Genomic DNA, 19,948 nt, shown 5'->3' with positions numbered 1-19,948 from the left:
GAATCCATAACAGGGGCAGGAATTTTTTCATTTATTATAAATTAATAAATGAAAATAGTTTATGTCCTTGTGGGATCGGTACTCACCAGCGGGACCGCAGACGTTCGGATACAATTAGCGTCTCTTTGCAAAGACAATGACATCGACTTTGCAAAGTAACAAGACACTTACTCAACACACACACTACACATTACACCTGAGTTAGTGATAAGTTATCCAATTACGAGGCTAAAGGTTCTAGTTCTAAACCAAGGCCAGAATCAGAGAAAAAAAACTTACTTTTTTCTAATTGCATCAATCCATTTTTGTCGTTGAATCACCTTATGCTTAGCGACAGGAAAGTTGTAGAATACACAGTTACTATTGTAACCAGTATTTTGACTAAGATCTTTGATTTCGACACTCTTTAATACAACAACTTTAGTGAGACATTTAGAAGCTATATGCAACTCTTAATGCAGAATTTTTAATTATCCCCTCTACCTACGAGCTCACAGCGTATAGTAGCCACACTTTCTGCCAAGTATGAAGGATACGTCAAATAGTTTTAAAGTCCTACTGGGTAAAAATAGTTTTTAAATTGTTAAATAAAACACCATGTAACTCAGTAAAGCCATATTTTATTTAGGTGATTTGGATTAAATCTAAATATTTTGAGGTCTAGAATCTACAACTCAGAGATTGCACATTCTTAATGATACATCCTGTATAATGTATAAACGACTAGTGAATCCATTTTTGAGGAAGCATTTACTATCTCAAAGTGAACTATTAACTCTAATTTTCGGAAGATCTATTAACAACAGAAGATATGCAGATGATACCGTGAATAGGGCAAGCCCTGCTGAACAAGTTCAATTACTACTAAACAAAACAAACTGTTTTTGTGAAGAATATGGACTAAAAATGAATATAAAAAAGACCAAATACATGATAATAACTAAGCTAAGAAAACAAATACAATCAAGCATCTAGGAACCTGGATTTCAGACAATATTAGCACAAAAGGGCCATGATAGAAATAGCAAGAAATGCGTTTTTAAAAATGAAAACAATTCTCTGCAACAAAGATTTGAAATTATAACTGAGCGTAAGAGCTTTGAGATGCTACATACTTGAAAGCTGGACATTGAAGCAAGAACACATAAATAAACTACTGTGCTTTGAGATGTGTGTTACAGAAGGATGTTTAGAATAGCATGGACATCGAAGAAAACGAACACGAAAGTATTGCAAGAAATGAGCAAAGAATACGAAATAATAAACACAATATAAATAAGAAAGTTACCATATCTGGGACACATAATCGAGAGGACAGCGATCTGAAATGCTAAGACTGATAATACAGGAAAAGATAAGAGGAGCTTGGTTGAAGAATAATTTAAGGGACTGGTTTAAATTAAATGCAGTTCTATAGAACTATTCAGAGCAGCGGCACAGCATAATAAACTAGACGTTGCGTTTTCTATGCTGTGGCAGCGGCAGATAGGGTAAAGATAGTGGTGATGATATTCAACCCCTCCGATTGGAAGACAGCACTTAAAGAAGAAGAAGAAAAAGTAATTTTGCTTTCTACTACAAGGGTAGTAGATTCTGTACATAGGTAAGGTAGATTACTTCGAAGTTACCAAGTTTTTATGGCTAAATTTTCTATAGTTTTCTACGGTTTCTATACGAGCGTCACAGAAATAGCGCCACAAACAACGAAATAGCGGATCGTGTTCGTGATTCGCAGTGACAGTGACAGTAGACAGTTGGAAAAGTCCATTTACGCGATGGGGGAGTCAATAACACAATATGTAATTTTTTTCAATTTCAATTAAAATCTATAATGAGTCTACAAAAATAAATAATAAAATTACTTTGTTCAATTTTGAAAATACAGAAAACATAGTATGAAATTTCGCGCTAGTCCACATCTAGTTTACCGCCTATTTCCGCACTTTTTTATGCATTTAAGGAGCTGCGGGCGTCACAATTCTAATCGTAAATTGTACATGATAGATTACACTTGATTCTGTAGTATTTATACGACGTACGAAGTTTCAGTTGATTTTAAGTCACTTTAAGGATTTTAAATTGATAAATGGTACAAGTACAAAGGTCTGTGACCTACCGCCAGAGATAAACTTCGCGTCACGTCCTTACGTCCTATCAAATCCGACATATAACTGAATGACTGAATTAAGAAGAAGAGGAAGAAGCGTATAGGGCTTTCATTCACAGTCATCTGTTTCGAGCTTCTGTCATGTATCACATAATATTAATATATCTACGTCATACGTCTTTGGTTTGTATCATTGCAAATACCCTTAGAGTATGGAAAATTTTTTACCCTCTCCCTGGAGTGACCGCAACGAGAACGAATCTGAAGCCAAAACCAAGTTAGAACCAAACACGAATGCCAGTGGCGTATCGCGTAGGCCAGAAGAAACTATATAAAACTACATAATTAAATAATATTGCTCGTAGGTTTAGTTCAATTTTCTATTTTTATTAATTACACAATATTATGCATGGCTTACATAGAAAGATTGAAACAAATAACAGTATTTTAGTATGTTGAACTTTTATACCCACTCAAAATAAAACAGGATTAGGAATTAGGGGATGTGACGAAAGCAAACTTTTTGAATTATTGATTTATGATAGATATCTTTATTTCACATAGGTCGCAAAATTTCGGCTCCAATACTATATTTAAATAGGATTTATTTTTTCGAATTCTGAGAAAAAAGTTACAGGGGTGAAAAACTAAGAGACAATTTAGTGTGATTTTTATTTTCAAAGATCTCATTCAAAAGAAACTTTTTATTTATTCTGAGGGACTTTTAGCCCTCGGTAATAATTTAGTCTTTCATTCTGCGTTTAAATTTTTCAAAAGTATTACTTTTTTCAGTATAGGGCTTTTCATTCACAGTCATTTGTTTCGAGCTTCTGTCATGTGTCACATAATATTAATATATTTACGACATACGTTATTGGTATATAACAATGGTACAAACTAGCGACGTATGACGTAGATATATTAATATTATGTGACACATGACAGAAGCTCAAAACAAATGGCAATCGATGAAAAGCCCTATAGGGCTTTTCATTCACAGTCATTTGTTTCGAGCTTCTGTCGTGTGTTACATAATATTAATATATCTACGTCATACGTTATTGGTATATAACAATGATACAAACTAGAGACGTATGACGTAGATATATTAATATTATGTGACACATGACAGAAGCTCGAAACAAATGGCAATCGATGAAAAGCCCTATAGGGCTTTTTATTCACAGTCATTTGTTTCGAGCTTCTGTCTTGTGTCACATAATATTAATATATCTACGACATACTTTATTGGTATATAACAATAATACAAACCAAAGACGTATGACGTAGATATATTAATATTATGTGACACATGACAGATGCTCGAAACAAATGACAATCGATGAAAAGCCCTATTGGCGAGTAACCGCAAAGTGGGTGACGCCTGGTGGCGAATTTGAAAAGCATCAACTCTAGGAAAACATTGACTTTGCCATTAATTTGTGTACATATTTGCGGTCAGTTTATGTTGTAATCAGTGGCGGCCGGTGAGGTAGTGCCATCGAGCCATGGCACGACCTTATTTTTATACAGAAACATATTTTTTTATCTTTAAACCGTTTTAATGTCCGTTCATTTTTTGTGCGTATTTCTTTTCTCTTTATAAATTATATAAAATCTGGCAACTGTGCAGTGTAGTACAACCCTCGCCACTCACAGTGGAAGGAATGATCGCATCGTGCCCCGTGCCGAAAGCTTAGATGGCTCAGCTGAAAAGAGAAAGATTTTACGGGCATTCTATGTAAGTGACAGAGATAGAGCTATATTGCACTTTTCATACACGTTTAAATTCGTGACTGGCTCGATCTAATATTTTTTACTATGCTCATCATAGTGAATAGTGGATCTTAGATCCAAAAAGATTCTCGTACAGGGTAGTACATTATATTTTCGAGTTTTTTACGAGCGCGCTCGCTCGTTTTTGTATTTATAATTATTACGTTTTTAATGATTAAACTTTTAATTATAAACTATTATAGTTTTAAGTAATTTAAAATTTTTTAATTTTTAATAAGTTAAATTCAGCTTATCGTGATAGTCTAATTAAGCACAATGAACAAGAAGTGGATAAAGAAGCGATATGTTTTGAATCAAATTAAAAATTATATCTATATGGTTTTCTGGAGCTTTCAAGTTAGTTTTGAGAAATCACGACGAAGAGGAAAATTCAGAAAATAGAGGCATCTTTATGGAACTGTTCAATGTTAGCCGAATTAGACAACGACTTATTAGGTTCATATTCAAAGTTCCAAATCTTTAAAAGCATGTACCTCAAAACAACACAAAATGAACTCCTTCAGTGCATCTTAGATGTTTATAACGAGGAAATAAGGAAAGAAATTGAAAATTATCTTTGTGTTGCAGTGATTGCCGATGAAACGACAGACGTCGCGTCTCTGGTGAATTTCAGTTAGTTATAGTTGTCCGATATTTGTGTAAAGGGCGATAAGTTGAGAGATTTTGGAGATTTTACTTGTTGGACGGACATGATGTCAAATCAATCACTGAATGCATTTTAAATGTTTAAATTTCTTGACACCCCAGAAATAGTATATATTGTCCTTTTCATGATCATTTTTCAGTGCGTAACAAATGATAGGAAAAAGGGTAAGTCCGTGATAATACACATTTATGACATTTATTCTAACATGACATTTTAGTTAAATCTGACAGTTGTCACATTTTATTTTCAATTTGGAATAAAAACAAATCAAATGTGTTTCTTGCATTTATAAAATGGTATTTTCTTTCATTTGTATAGTCTTATAAATTATACAGATTATATTTGTAATATTATTATCTAATTAAAAAAAATTATTTTTTTATTATGGCGCCATCTATCGACAACTAGAATAACTAGAATAAATGTTATAAAAATGTCACCGACGAAATGTAATCACCGACGTGCCTTTTTTTTCTGTCACATACAATTTAATGCGTTAGAAAGAAATCGAAAAACTGTGACGCACTGAAAGATGATCATGAGAAATACTGTACCTACATAATGTAAAAGTATCCGTACCTATTTTTTTTTAATTTCTATTTTATACCTTTTTTGACAATATCGTGAACCCGTCACTAAAAATTTAGGCAGCTGCCCGAATTCTGGCACTACCTACTTAAAGTGATACGAGCCGCCACTGGTTGTAATTAACAATAATTTCGACTTAAAAAAACTATTGCAGTGTTCTTCAGTATTCATTCCTATTATACTCTACGTAATGACCTAAATTAACTAATGCCAAATCACACATTTTGTTAATTTAACGTTTGTATTAAACGTAGTATTTTTTAATGTTTAAGCGACTTCAAAATTAAATAAATAAATAAAATGTAGTATATATTATGTACATTGCTATGCAAAATATTCCGACCACCTCGTAATTTCCAGAACACAATTATTATAAAATAAATTCACCTACTTATAGTTTCCACGTTTCCAGTTTTTATTTAATTAAAAATTGTTATCTGTTGGTGTAAAATAAATTGTAGTGTACCTATTAATTAAATTAAAAACAAAATTATAAATTCTAAGATATAATAATAATTTTTAAAACGCTGTGTGATCATCGAGGGGACAGATTTTTTTATGAAAAAAAGGTAAAAACAAATCAGTAGTTAGCATCAAATTTTAATGAATGCATACAGATGAAACATAATTTTGAGTCGTCTTTAACTTATAAAGGCCGCGTCCCACGATCAAATAATTTGATCAAACTGGTTTGAGCAAACTGAAAGTGACAGTTAGTGACGTCACATCCTGAGTGTTCATTGTGGATAATAATGAAAAATTTTAATTTTAAATAAAGTACAAACAAGTTAGACAAGTCAATACAAAAAATTTGATCAAACTAGACTGATAGTGAGAGCACAGATTTTTAGAATTTCAAAAAAACTGCAATTGTGACGTCACTTTGACGTACTTCCTCAAGTACGTCAAGTTTGCTCAAACTGTTTGATCAAATTATTTGATGGTGAGACGCGGCCTTAAGATATCTTAGTGGCAAAACTTAGTGGTTACTTTGGCAAAACACTCGTGTAAATGATTTTAATTTAACGTTGTAGAACTATGAGATCAAATGACAAAATGAATTGTTTTCCTAGAGTTATCGTCCATCTTTGAAATTTTGAGCACCCTCTGTCGGAATTTAATTTTGCGAATAAAATGTCAAAACTTTTATATCTTATGACGTCTTATGCTTATGTTTATATTTTGTTGACGTTTGGATTGTCAACATCAACATTAAACAACAAAAACCATTTTTTTTACCATCAAAGATATTTATATTTATATTGTTTTTAAAGTAGAAAATAGGCACTAAAAGAATTAATAAGTTTGTTTAGTTTGTTATAAAAATACAAAGCAAATCATAATATTCTAAAACAAAACGTTGGTGAATCCTATCATGTTTTAATTGATTAATAAATAAGAAAAATGCCTAGTTCTTTGCTGTTTGGTATTAACAATGAAGGTAGAGTTCATACACTTTCAACCACTGGTTCTGTCTGGAGGGAATTGCCTTATGCTGGTCAAGAGTTTAAGAAATTGTCGTCAGTACCATTTTTCTTGTGGGCCCTTGGAGGAGATCATCAGATTTATGTGTATGTTTATGGTCTTGATGTTCCTATCAGGGTGGTGGAAGAGGCTTATGAAAACGAGGTGAGTTAAATAACAAGTAATGGGTTTAATAGTTTACTATTTATCAGGGCAAACAACAGTTTTTGTATTGATCATCACAAAATGTTCAAATATTTAGCAGATGTGTTCTTTTAGCTCAGGTGAGATATGTTAATCTTGTTCATAAGAATTAATTCATTAAGACCTTTATTAGAGGTGTCACAATCTAGCAATGTATGGTTTGTTCAACAGTAAATGGTTTGAATTCAATTAGTGCGGTTGTAAATATTATTAAATTTATCTGACCTGGCCCATTGTTAAGACCCACCTGGAGCGATAAGCCACCGAGGTAGACAGAGTTGGTCTTTTGCAATTAACACTGACTAGACGGTACTCCCATAATAAAGCCTAAAATAAATTTTACCTGAAACCGGGCCTTTTATGCTATTATCGGTTAATCCGGGCTGTTTATAGTGGTAACTAATTGAACTTAACCATTTACTGTTTAACATACCATATATGTTTTTAAGAATTAGTTTTTGAGTAAACATAGGTACAGCTGGTTCCAAAAAAAAATTACGACTCTTAAAGCGTATTTTGTAGAAAATTGAGCAGTGTATTTTGAAGGATAATTACTTATTTTTTTTTTTTTTCCACGGGACAAGCCCAATAAAGTTACAATTGTTTACAAATTTTGGAACAATTTAGTATACTAAATATAAGTCATATATATATATATATATATATATATATATATATATATATATATATATATATATATATATATATATATATATATATATATATATATATATATATATATATATATAACACATAAAATATAATAGTTAAAATAGAGTTAACATAAATAATATAAATTACATACAAAACAAATTAGAAACAGACTGGTAAAGGTGGACATAACAAAACAATTAAGAGGCAATATTAATTTGTTGTAAGTTGCGTATAAATTGGTTGGGTGTGGAACTAAAATTAAGCCTCTCGGTATTTTGATTTGCTAGACGTAACATTCTAGTTATAGGTTCATTGAGGCCATAATTACATGGATGAAATGGTACATGAAAAGTGGTTTCGACTGCATTTCGAGTACTGTATGAAGGAACTTTAAAACCAACCTTAGACAATAAATAATGACTATTTGCTGTACCATTTAACAAACTATATAGAATTTTCAAATCATGGTGATAACGACGTTCTTCCAAGGTATTGATATTTATAAATGCTCTAATTTCGTCATAACTGTAAAACCTGTTACTCCCAGTAATAGCTCTAATTTTAAATCCCAAAAACCTAAGGAATTTGTTTTGGACCTTTTCAATTTTTTCTGCGTAAACATTATAGTAAGGTGACCAAATACTACAACAGTATTCCAAGTAAGGTCTAACAAGAGAACAGTATAACAATTTTAGGGCATTGGGACTTTTAAAATCATAGCAGTTTCGTTTCATGAAGCCAAGCATCTGTAAAGCCTTTGAAATAATAGAATCAATATGATCTGCGAATTTTAGCGATTTGTCAAACAGTATTCCAAGATCTCTTATTGTATTAACACAATCTAGTGGTGTGTTATCAAGTTTATATTCAAACGGAATACACGTTCTACCTTGATAAAAACTAATTTTATGACACTTTTTGACATTTAGCTCCATTTCATTTTCTTTACACCAATTCTGTATTTTATTTAATTGAAATTGCAGATTTTCGCAATCGTCAAGACTAGATATTTTCGAAAAGATTTTTAAATCATCCGCAAACAAAAGCTTATCACAGTTTATATCTGCAATATCATTTATAAATATAATAAATAATAGCGGACCCAGATGTGAACCCTGAGGGACCCCAGAACTGACAACTACATCCTGAGATAGACAATCCTGGATCCTTACTGCTTGGTGCCTTCCTATTAGGTAGCTTTCCAGCCATTCAAGCAGTTTCCCATCTACTCCAGCAGCTTCTAATTTAGACAATAGGATGTTATGATTTACCCTGTCAAATGCCTTGGAGAAGTCTGTATAAATAGAATCAATTTGATACCCACCCTCCAAAGCACTTGACAACGCATTCAAATAGCAAAGAAGATTTAATTCCGATGATTTGTGTTTCTGAAAACCATATTGCTCATCTACTGGAAACAATTTGAAACATACCGAGAGGCAGTCGGACACTAAGCTTTCAAATAACTTAGGAATGGTACTTAATATAGAAATCGGTCTATAATTTGTAATGTCAGATCTACTACCAGCTTTATGTATTGGTGTTAAAAAACTTAATTTCCATGAATCAGGAAAGTAACCAGTATACAATGAAGAATTAAAAATTTTCCACAATGGTCTGGCCAAAATAAAACTGCATTTCTTCAAAACTATAGGAGGTATTTTGTCAGGACCAGCACCTCTGTTCACATCTAACGCCATCATCCTTTCATATACTTGAGATATTGTAATATTACATGAATTAATCGTTATATTGGTGGTGGGAGGTAAAACACGTTTACTGATTACTTTCTCAGAATAAACTGATGAGAAATATAATGCAAAAGCATTTGCAATATCACTGTGAGTTGTATAAGTGATATTGTTCAAAGACATTTCATTTGGTAAACCTGTCCTCGTTCGTTTTGAACGTTATTATTTACATACTGTCACTGTCACTGCCAAATCTTAAAATTTGTCAGATAACTTATTCTGTTCAACCTTGGTTCAACCTCAAAAAAGGGCTCCACATGCTGGCAAAGAACTAAAATCAAGAATTGTAACGAAATTAGAAGATGGTTGGTCACTATTTGCCATATCGAACCATTTTAACGTAAGCAGAACAACCGTTTTTAATATTAATAAAAGATGGAGAGAACAAGAAACTCTCGAAAGAGAGCAAGGTTTGGGAAGAGCTCTCTGAAGAAGACAATTTCATAGTTCATTTCACGCAGATGGACCGAAGACTACAAGCTGTTATCACTGCTGATGGAGATATTACAAAATATTAATTTTATTTTTACATACCTACCTAAATTTAGTATAGTTTTGGTCTTCCAGACCCTCGCTTTCTTTCGAGAGTTTCTTGCTCCCTCCATTTTTTATTAATAGAAAAACTGTGGTTCTGCTTATGTTATAGTATTTTTATTACAAAAACGTTATTACGTAGGTCAAAATTTTTGACGTAAGAGAACTGTCAAAACATTAGAATGTGACTTTTCATTATTGCTATGTTTATTATAAACACGGCAATAATGAAAAGTCACATTCTAATGTTTTGACAGTTCTCTTACGTCAAAAATTTTAACCTACGTAATAACGTTTTTGTAGTAAAAATACTATAAAATGTTTTGCTACCTCTGATAGTGCCCAGTTAAGTATCTTTTAATTTGCTTATAATACTTGTTTTAATATAATGTTGAGTTGTCGTTTGTTTTATTTCTTAATAACAATAAAAATGATGACAACCCTATTTTATGTAAACACTATCAATTACATACTCTTTATAAAATGCAGAAATTTAAAATAATATAAAAATTTAGACCTTAATAATTATTACAATTTATGAATTAACATATCGACCCATGCAATGAAGACTATCGTAACTCAAAAAACGTTACATTTGACTTACTATTATGGTATTATTATTCTTTTTAAGCTTATTAGGTGGAAAAGTATGGTAAATCAGGTATCAATTTTAAGGCAACCAGTAAAGCATTTGCATGTGTATAGTAAGTTTTCTGACCCACACTCCTGCAAGCGAAAACTATAGTAAGTTGAGTTACTGTAGTCTTTGTTGCAAGAAACAGTGGAAGGTATTCCAAGTTTGAGTTAAACTCTTTGACTTACTATAGTTTTCTCTAGTTAGACTCTAATTTTAGTTATTCCGATTAACTATAGAAATATTTTTTATTCCATTTTTTTTAAATAGTACTGTTTTGCTTCAATAAATCTGTTACTAGTAAGTCTAGTCTAGACTAAGTATTTTTTTGCTTACTGTTTCGACGAAAACTATAGTAAGTCTACAAAATTTAGCAAAAATCTGTTTTTTGATATGTATGATCTGTGAAATCCCTTAAAACCTTTTATACATAATATAACAGAAATTTACATTTTGTTAGACGTATTTCTTCCAAAGATAACGTCATTTACTGTTAATAAGTCTAGAGTAAGTATTATTTTTTCCTTAATTGCTTCGACGAAAACTATAGTAAGTCTACAAGATTTAGCAAAAAAAAATGTGTTTTTTGTTATGTTTGATTTGTGAAATCCCTTAAAACCCTTTAAATATAATATATCAGAAATTTCAGTGTGTAAGGAGTATTTGTTCCAAAGACATCGTCATTTCTTACAGCGAACACTTTGCGAAAAATTTTCAAACGTGATTATCTCAGTTCAATCAAAATTGAGTTACAATAGTCTTTGTTGCATGGGTCAATATGTAATCAGTTGTTTGTTTGTTTATTTTAACTGACTTTGACAGTCTGTCATAATAAATATAATATAATGTCAGACCAATCAAATACACTGCTCAAAATAATCAAATCTTACTAAGAGTCGTATCAGTTTTTTTAGGAACCAGCTGTACATTAATTTTCATTACATGACTCAACCATCTTAACTTATGCTCCCTCATTTTGGCATCAATTGGTGCCACCCCTAGACTTCCTCTAATATACTCATTCCTAATTTTATCCCGTTTTGTTACTCCACTCATCCATCCAAGCATTCTCATTTCTGCCACAAGCATTCGTTGTTCCTCTTTCTTTTTAACTGCGCAACATTCAGTTCCATACGTCATTGCCAGTTTTGCTGTTTTATAGAATTTTCCATCTAACTTCACTGGAATTTTTCTGTCACACAACACACCACTTCCATTATTTCATCTATCCAACCCTAATTATATAGCATGCATCTCAGCATCTCCAACTATTGTCCCATTACTCTGTAATACCGATTATTTGAGGAGCATACATGCAAAAACCAATAAATCCATTTTTTTTAAATTGTTTAACCTTATATGAATATGCATTCATATAAGTTTGGTATATTTTCCCTTTAAAATGATGTACAAAGTTGACCAGTTCAAGCAAATGCCGATAAATCCAAATTTCAAGCAAAACCAGATACAGATATCTTACGTTCGGATGAAAACTGTACAATATCAAAATTTACAAACTTTTCAGGAGAGCATTTTTAAGATTTACCGCTAAATAAAATTTTCCACAATAAACATTGGCAGGTTTTTCTTTTAGTTTGTATTAGTTGTATCTTTTCTATGTCGAAATAACATGAAAATATTTCAACCATATAAATAATAATAATAATAAAATTTTTTTTTAAATAGGATGTTTTGAATTTTGCTACTTTTTAGAGAAAATATACGTTTAATTTCCATTATTATTCAGATATTTAAAAAGTACTATTATGATAAAATAGGGTATGTCCAATGAAAAATTAGGCTTATAAGCAAATTTTTATTCTCAAAAATATAACAAATAGTAGTAATATGGCACAAACCTAAGAATTTACAAGGTGCAAAATAAATTTAACCTTACAATGAAACTTAGTCGTAGAAATGAGTGTACCGAAGGCAAAACTCTTTATTTAACAAAATCACATTTACTATTAAATACAAACAATCAATTAAAGTAAAAACAAATTAAAAAGAACGGGAAAGTTTTTCAAAGATTTTCATAGAATCCAAGATAATAACCTGGAATGGTTTTTTGTAGTAAACCCAATAATCCATTTTTCTTCTGCTCTGAAATTTTAATAGGTGCGTGGTATATTGATTTAAATAAATAGTTTGCTCTTGGAGCTTTTGAATTACCAGATGCAACTTTTACCATTTTAAAATGTTCTTGGCTGTATGAAGTCTTATAAAAAAAAACTGCCACGATTAGCTTTTGTAACTTGTAAAATTTTTGTATCATTCATTTTAACAGTCTCATTTTCCATGTTTTTATAAAAGTTACGGCATAGATCATTAGCAAGAGTTTGTAACATTTACTTTGTAAGGATTACCGGATTTCTTAGCTGTCCTTATTAAAGAAACGTATTGATCAGGTGTATATAGGTCCAGATTTAAGGGTTTTTTTTGATGTTTCTCTCAATTACGGAATGAGTAGAATCATTTTCATTTTGCGTATGCCCTTTAATAAGAAATTTGTGAGTAAATTAATTAAGGGTAGGAAGTACTGCCACAGCATGGATGTACATACTTATTAAAAACTTGTTTTTTTTTGCTGACATGTGCAGTTATCACTGTAAAAAATTATGCCTATATCTTCATTTGCACTTGCAGATAAGTCTTGGATATGCTTAAAAACGCATGTGGCTATCTCGTTAGCTCTTCTGTTGCCTTGTCCCTCATTCCAGAAAAAACACTCAACATCTTTTGTTTTCAAATTGAAGATGGTAAAATTGTAAGCATTTACTTTCGAGACGTAATAGAACGTTGAAATTTCTCCTTTTTGACAAGGCAATGATGCTTGAAGATCATAAACAGCAATGATTAGCGATGATCTACACTGAGCTTTGTTTTTGTCTTTTTCTTTTTCTAATCATGATAATTATTTTTCGTTTATATGGTCTTTGTATACCTTTCTCATTACTTCTTTTTCACTTACAAAAGCATTACTGTAGGCAGTACAATCTTCACACGTGTCTTTCTTTGGAATGAAAAAACTAATATTAAATTCCATATTAAAGATTTTATGAAACATAACATAGTTAACATACTTTTCTTTTTTGTCAGTGCACATTTTAACATAATCCCTATAAATATCACTAAGATTTCTACCTTCTGGGATATATTCTCTGCTAGAATTAGCTCGAATATAATGGCTCTCAACACGAGGAACCGATTGAATAAACACTCCAGCAATATTTTTTAGTGACTCGTCAACAGAGTGATGATGTTCCTTTGACTCGGTTAATGCTTTTCTGGCTTTAATATTTTCTTTAAGATTTTCCAAAAATACTCTTTTGCTTGCCATTTCCAAAAATTATATGGATCCCGATAAGTCGGCCTCCGATAACCCGGAAGTCCGGCTAATCCGGACCGATTTCATCAGTCAAAACAAACATTTTTTCACTTTGACTGAGTTTTTACCAAGAAATAAACAATGCTGTATACAACTGTACGTAATTTAGTGTACTGTATGTATTTCATGGTTTTGCAATTATGTGTAAATGTTTATTATTTATATGTATTTTATTAATTTTTACCATATTCTCCGGCTAACCCGGATTTTCGATAACCCGGATCGGCTGCGGTCCCGATGAATCCGACTTATCGAGGTTCCACTGTATAAGTAAATATGCGACATTAACGAAAACGTAACCGGAAATTAACGTTAAATAATATGTCGAAAAGAATACAATATCATAAATTAAACACACTCCGAGAACCATTTTTACACCAATGCCATTGCACCTTGTGTTGCCAATCATTCCATTACACCTTGTGTTTCTTCTGTCTGTATTTATGTTTCACAAAAATTACAAAAAACGAGGAGGGAAAAAGCAGATCAACTTCTAGAGTATAGAAGATCTACCTGAAGTGTGTGTGTGGGGATTGCAATCCAGCAGCATTTTCAGTCCAGCTGGATTTTTGCCAGATTGGCCTGAATCCAGCTGGATCCAGCGCGGATCCAGCAAAATGTGGAATCGAAATAAAAACACGATTTTACTGTTTTTTTTTTGTCTATATTCTAAATTTCTAAACAACAGAAACATGAATAATTTTGATTTTTGGAAGTTAGACCAAAAACATATTTAACTATCATCTTATCGTCTAACGTACTTCGCACAGAACTGCACATATTATAGCGGGTTGCGGAGAAAGCCCTTTCGGCCTCTATGCTGGTTGGTTTTAAGGTCATAAATAGCCATAGACCATGGACAAATTATCGCCTTTCACTCCTTCGGTGTCACAATCGGTCATTCCTTTTTCCAAAATCTTTTCATAATCTTTTTGATCACCAGTTTTTTGAAGTTGTACTTCTTTAGGCGCGTTGGGGGTAAATTTATATGTGCGCGAATTCATCAAAATCTTGGTCCTGGGCGCAGCTTAAACGTTATACATCCTCTGATTGGGTAATTACAGTGACCTGTCAACAATTGTTCAATATGTCGGTTATTTTATTAATACGTCAATGGTTATGGGTAAACAAATTGTGTGTATATTAGATTTTATTGTTGTGAGGACAGAGATAAAAAGCAAGTTTATAATAATTATTGTAGTGACTTTTTAAATAGTTTTTAAAAGCAACAGGTTGTTACCTTATTGTAAATGTTTCAGTATTGTAATAAAAAATTAAATACCTATGTGGAAAATGTACCTGGCCAGTAGGTAATGCTTTGATTTACATAATTTGATAACAAAATTTCTACCAATCTTCGTCTAATAATATATTGCTTTTTTAGTCTATATTTTGTTGTATTTTAATATTTTAATTCCACAAGAATCAAACTTATTTGAGAATAAGCAACTGTACTAAGAGAATAAGCAACTGTCAAAAAAGTTTAAAACATTTAGTTGCTATATCTTCCCACATCATTCACATGTCTCGATAGTTAAGTTCTGCGTGCGGCGAGTTCAAAATCTAACAACCTGATAGATTATTTTTTTATACATTTTATGATTGTAAGTATATTTATTATATATTTTTTTTTCAGAAAATACGTATTTAGTTAAAATTTTTCTTAACAATAATTATTGTTCAGAAATCATTTCTTTGTTTCATTTTTCAATTTGTTTGCGTGTGTTTTATTCTTTTATTTTTAAAAATTTTAATATTGTTTTAATAAAATTTTTTAGAAAGTAGTAAGTATTAAAATTAGTTTAATATTTAAATAAAATTTAAATAAACTGTTTAAAGTATATTCATTTCGTTGAAATCATATAATAGAAGTATACCTAACTTCTTACGTGCGTACAAAGTACACACACATTCTTTTTGTTTGTTATAAAAGTTTTCTCTTTCTCGTTTTAATTTAATCTCAAGCTCTTGTTCTAAAGTAAAATTCACGGGCTCCGGATTAGTTGGCTCATCTCCTTCCATTATGTCCTCTTGCACTGGTTCCACAATCACTTGTTTATTTTTTATATGACTCAACAAATTTTTAATCTCTTGTCGCATTACATTGTAGGATTGTTCAGTCCTTCGTCATACTTTTTTATATTTTGTAAGTACATTAATGTACCTGTAATTTCAGAGATGTGCCGTTCCGCGATTCTGTTGCGTAGTGCTTCCGATAGATCGGCACTAACACTACAGACCTGGCTATTTAGTTTGTCTAAGACAAATTTCATGGTTGTGTCGGTCGTTATCAAAGTGGACTCTCTTCTGCAAAGAGCTTCTACAGCCAGTTTTACCGGTCAAAGAGTGGGATCAACTCATTGTTTATTGACCACTCGCCAGCAGAGAATTTTGTAGTAGAATAAATGTCTGTCAACGCTTTATTGATGCAAACTTTTAGGCTGTAGAAACTTTCCAGCATACTGAGCTACTCCTAGCGCGATAGAATGGCAAGTTGCCGACTCACTGCTTTGAATAAAGCGGCTAATGAAGAAATTAAGTAACTTATTTCGAATTTGACACGTTTGCGGATCCGCGCTGCTGGATCCAGCATGTAAAAAATAGCGCTGGATCCAGCTGGATTGCTGGATGCTGGATCCAGAAATTTCAATCTCTATGTGTGTGTGTGTGTGTGTGTGTGTGTGTGTGTGTGTGTGTGTGTGTGTGTGTGTGTGTGTGTGTGTGTGTGTGTGTGTGTGTGTGTGTGTGTGTGTGTTTCTAATACCTGATAGGCATAACTGTTCAAGTGTTCCTGATAGTGAGTGGATGGCCTTAAATGTTAAAAATAAACGTTTAAACTTTTAAATAAATTTTAATTAACAAGTCCGTTATGAAAGTTATATTTATTTAAAAAAACCCTTAAAGGGCCACATCTATCATAGAACGTTTTCGCTCTAAGTAGAGCATCATCAGTGCTGTTACAGGCATGACATGCTGTGCCACCAAAAATACAAAGGTAAAAATCTTTTAAATATTAACAGAATGAAGAAGGAAAGATGGAAGGAAGAAGGGACTATTAAAAAGAAAAATTACACAATATATAACTTGAAAAAAAAAGTAAGCAAGGTTAAAAGGGTACTGCATTTATCGTCAACAATAAGATAAGTGGCAAAGTTTAGAATTCAGAGCTATAAGTAGACGAATGCCATATTTATATAAAAATAAAAAACAAACAAGTTAAATGATAAATATAAACACCCACATATACAGGGTGTTTGGTAAAGAATGTGCTATAGCAGTCATGTCAAAGATACGGCCCGCGGGCTGCATCCGGCCCCCGGGCCATACCAATACGGCCCGCGATCGCAATGTGTCACAGAAAGAAGAATCATGTTTTTTAGAGCTTTTAGACTTCACTCGATTGCTCTACGGAAGTTTTAAAATGCGTACACTACACTACATTTATAAGTCATTTCAAAGGCAGCGCGTGCCTAGACAAGCGAGAGAGATAGACAGTAACACCATCTCTTAGCGGAAACACCCTATTATTTTTGTTGAGAACAATAGAATCTTCCATGCGCTTCGAGTCTAGACTAGAACCTTCCTTATCGATATAAAAGAAGTGCGTCGACGTGTCACGTGAGTCAGTTGCGAAGTAGTGGTTGAGAAGGTATTGTACATTTGTTTGTGTCGTGCGTGTGCGATATCCATAATTGTGTCGAGTTCCATATTTGTTACGATTTCGGCATAATGTCACAAAAACGTAAAGTTGATAGTGAACGTAGAGTTTTTCAGTCTAAATGGGAAAATGCATATTTTTTCATAGAATGGAAAGGTAAACCACTGTGTTTGATTTGCAATCAAACAGTTGCTGTTTGTAAGGAGTTTAACTTGAAGAGACACTATGATACGAATCATAAATCAAAATTCGATTGTTACACTGAAAAAATAAGAATGGACAGATTGTCATCTTTAAAATCTAAACTTCAAGGTCAACAATCGATGTTTACTAAAGCTAATACTGAGAGCGAAGATGCCCTGAAATCAAGTTTTATTATTGCATTAGAAATCGCGAAGAGATCAAAACCTTTCACTGATGGTGATTTTATTAAAGACTGTATGTTGAAAGTTGCCGATGTTTCATTTCCATTTCAAAAGTCAATAATTCAAAATATTTCGCTGTCAAGAAACACTGTTGCTTCAAGAATAAATGATTTATCTCAAAACTTGGTTCTTCAACTGAAGGAGAAAATTAAGGAATTTACAAACTTTTCACTGGCTGTTGATGAGAGCACTGATACTGTTGATACAGCTCAACTTGCTGTTTTTATACGAGGTATTAACAGTAACTTTGAAATAACTGAAGAACTATTAAAGTGCGTTCCATTGACAGGTACTACAACAGCAAATGATATTTATTCTGCATTGGAGCATTTGATGGCAGAATATGGACTCGATTGGAATATACTTAGCAGCACAACTACGGATGGCGCTCCTGCCATGGTTGGCCAACATTCGGGCGTTGTAACTAAATTAAAACAGAAAACATCAGGAAATTTTGTGGGATTTCACTGTATAATTCACCAGGAATCATTGGCATCCAAACATTTAAAAATGGACCATGTCATGCAACCTATAATTAAAATAGTAAATTTTATAAGGAGCAGAGGACTAAATCACCGACAGTTCAGGCAGTTTTTACAAGATTTGGACGAAAAGTTTTTTGATGTCCCTTATTTCACCGAAGTTCGTTGGCTCAGTCGAGGAGTAGTTTTAGAAAGATTTTTTGCATTACGTGACCCTATTCAAGCTTTCATGTTAGAAAAAGGCAACCCAATTGATTATGACAATGACTGGTGGGTTGATTGTGCCTTTTTGGTAGATATGAATAAACACTTGACTGATCTGAATGTAAAGTTACAGGGTAAAAATCTGATTGTCACTCAAATGTACTCATGTATTCAAGCCTTTGAAACAAAGTTGAGGCTGTGGGAAAATCAGGTAAAAAATCAAACTTTGGATCATTTCCCTCATTTAAAATCATTTGGCACAGTGGATCAAAAAAAATTGGATCAATATTCTCAACTTCTGCAAAATCTTATCACGGAATTCAACAATCGTTTTGAAGACTTCCACAAAATGAATGAAATGGAATTCCCAATTTTCAACAATCCATTCAATTTTGAAGCTTCACAGGCACCAGTTCATTTGCAAATGGAGTTGATAGATCTTCAATCGGACAGTATTTTGAAAGAAAAATTTAAAGAGGTTAACGCACTTACATTTTATACACAATATTTCAAGAGTTTGGATAACTACCCGGAATTAAAAAAGCATGCAGCACGCATTCTGTGCATGTTTGGTAGCACCTATTTATGTGAGCAGATGTTTTCCGTCATGAAAATAAATAAGAACAAACATCGCACAAGACTTACAAATGAACATCTCCAATCAATTCTTAAAATAAATACAACGAATATGATACCTGACATCAATGAGCTTGTCAAAAACAAGAGAAGTCAGGTATCTGGATCCTCGAGCTCAAAATAATTACCCTCTTTTATAACTTTGATATGATTTTTAACAACCGTATATTATAAGTATACTATTAAATAAAATGTTATAATAATTCAGTACATTTTTTTTTTATTTGAATCTGGCCCGCCGACACATTCTGAATTTAATATATGGCCCTCTGCAAAATTGAGTTTGACACCCCTGGGCTATAGCTTAACCGTAGATTCCTGAGGTTAAAATAGGTCGATTTAAGCTAACTTACCTTAGTACAAAAGTTGATAATAACCGAAACACAAGGTGTCAAAGTTAAACTTTTATTTTTGAATATTTCCTGACAGGCATGGGATAACAACATGAAATTTAGTAAGCAGGGGTTTTTTGGGATGAGAAATCTAAATTCGCCACCAAAAATGATGTATTACCCAGAGGCCGCCACATATGTCTTACAGCGCTCATTTACTACGTTCAATTTTTTTTATCCTGCATTCTACATACTTTTTGAATCAAAACTTTTATTCTCTTAATATTTTTACTCAAAAAAAGTATACTACATTTATCTCGCTAAACTCGACTGTTTTCGAGATAAATGCATTTTAAATCTGCGTTAGAACATAATTTTTTGCATAATATCATTGTAGTTACACCCGAAAAATAAACTTGCAACCATAAAAATTTATGCCATTTC

At 32.3% G+C, this 19,948-nt stretch overlaps 1 protein-coding gene across 2 annotated transcripts in view; it reads left to right on the top strand.

The window, feature by feature from the left end:
- LOC114332675 (tectonin beta-propeller repeat-containing protein) overlaps nt 1-19,948 on the top strand; it is a 137,116-nt gene that overhangs the window by 2,914 nt on the left and 114,254 nt on the right. The window contains exon 1 of one of the 2 annotated variants that reach the window (XM_028282503.2): nt 6,335-6,767. The exons of the other annotated variant lie outside the window; for it this stretch is intronic. Within the exon in view, the coding sequence (XP_028138304.1) occupies nt 6,543-6,767 (225 nt within the window). The 5' untranslated portion in view covers nt 6,335-6,542. Of the gene's footprint in view, nt 1-6,334; nt 6,768-19,948 lie in introns of those variants that run through there. 2 annotated transcript variants of the gene reach the window in all.

This window comes from Diabrotica virgifera, chromosome 1, assembly GCF_917563875.1.
Source record: "Diabrotica virgifera virgifera chromosome 1, PGI_DIABVI_V3a".
Classification (NCBI taxonomy): Eukaryota; Metazoa; Arthropoda; class Insecta; order Coleoptera; family Chrysomelidae; genus Diabrotica; species Diabrotica virgifera.
This window is presented reverse-complemented; position numbering and strand designations above follow the sequence as displayed.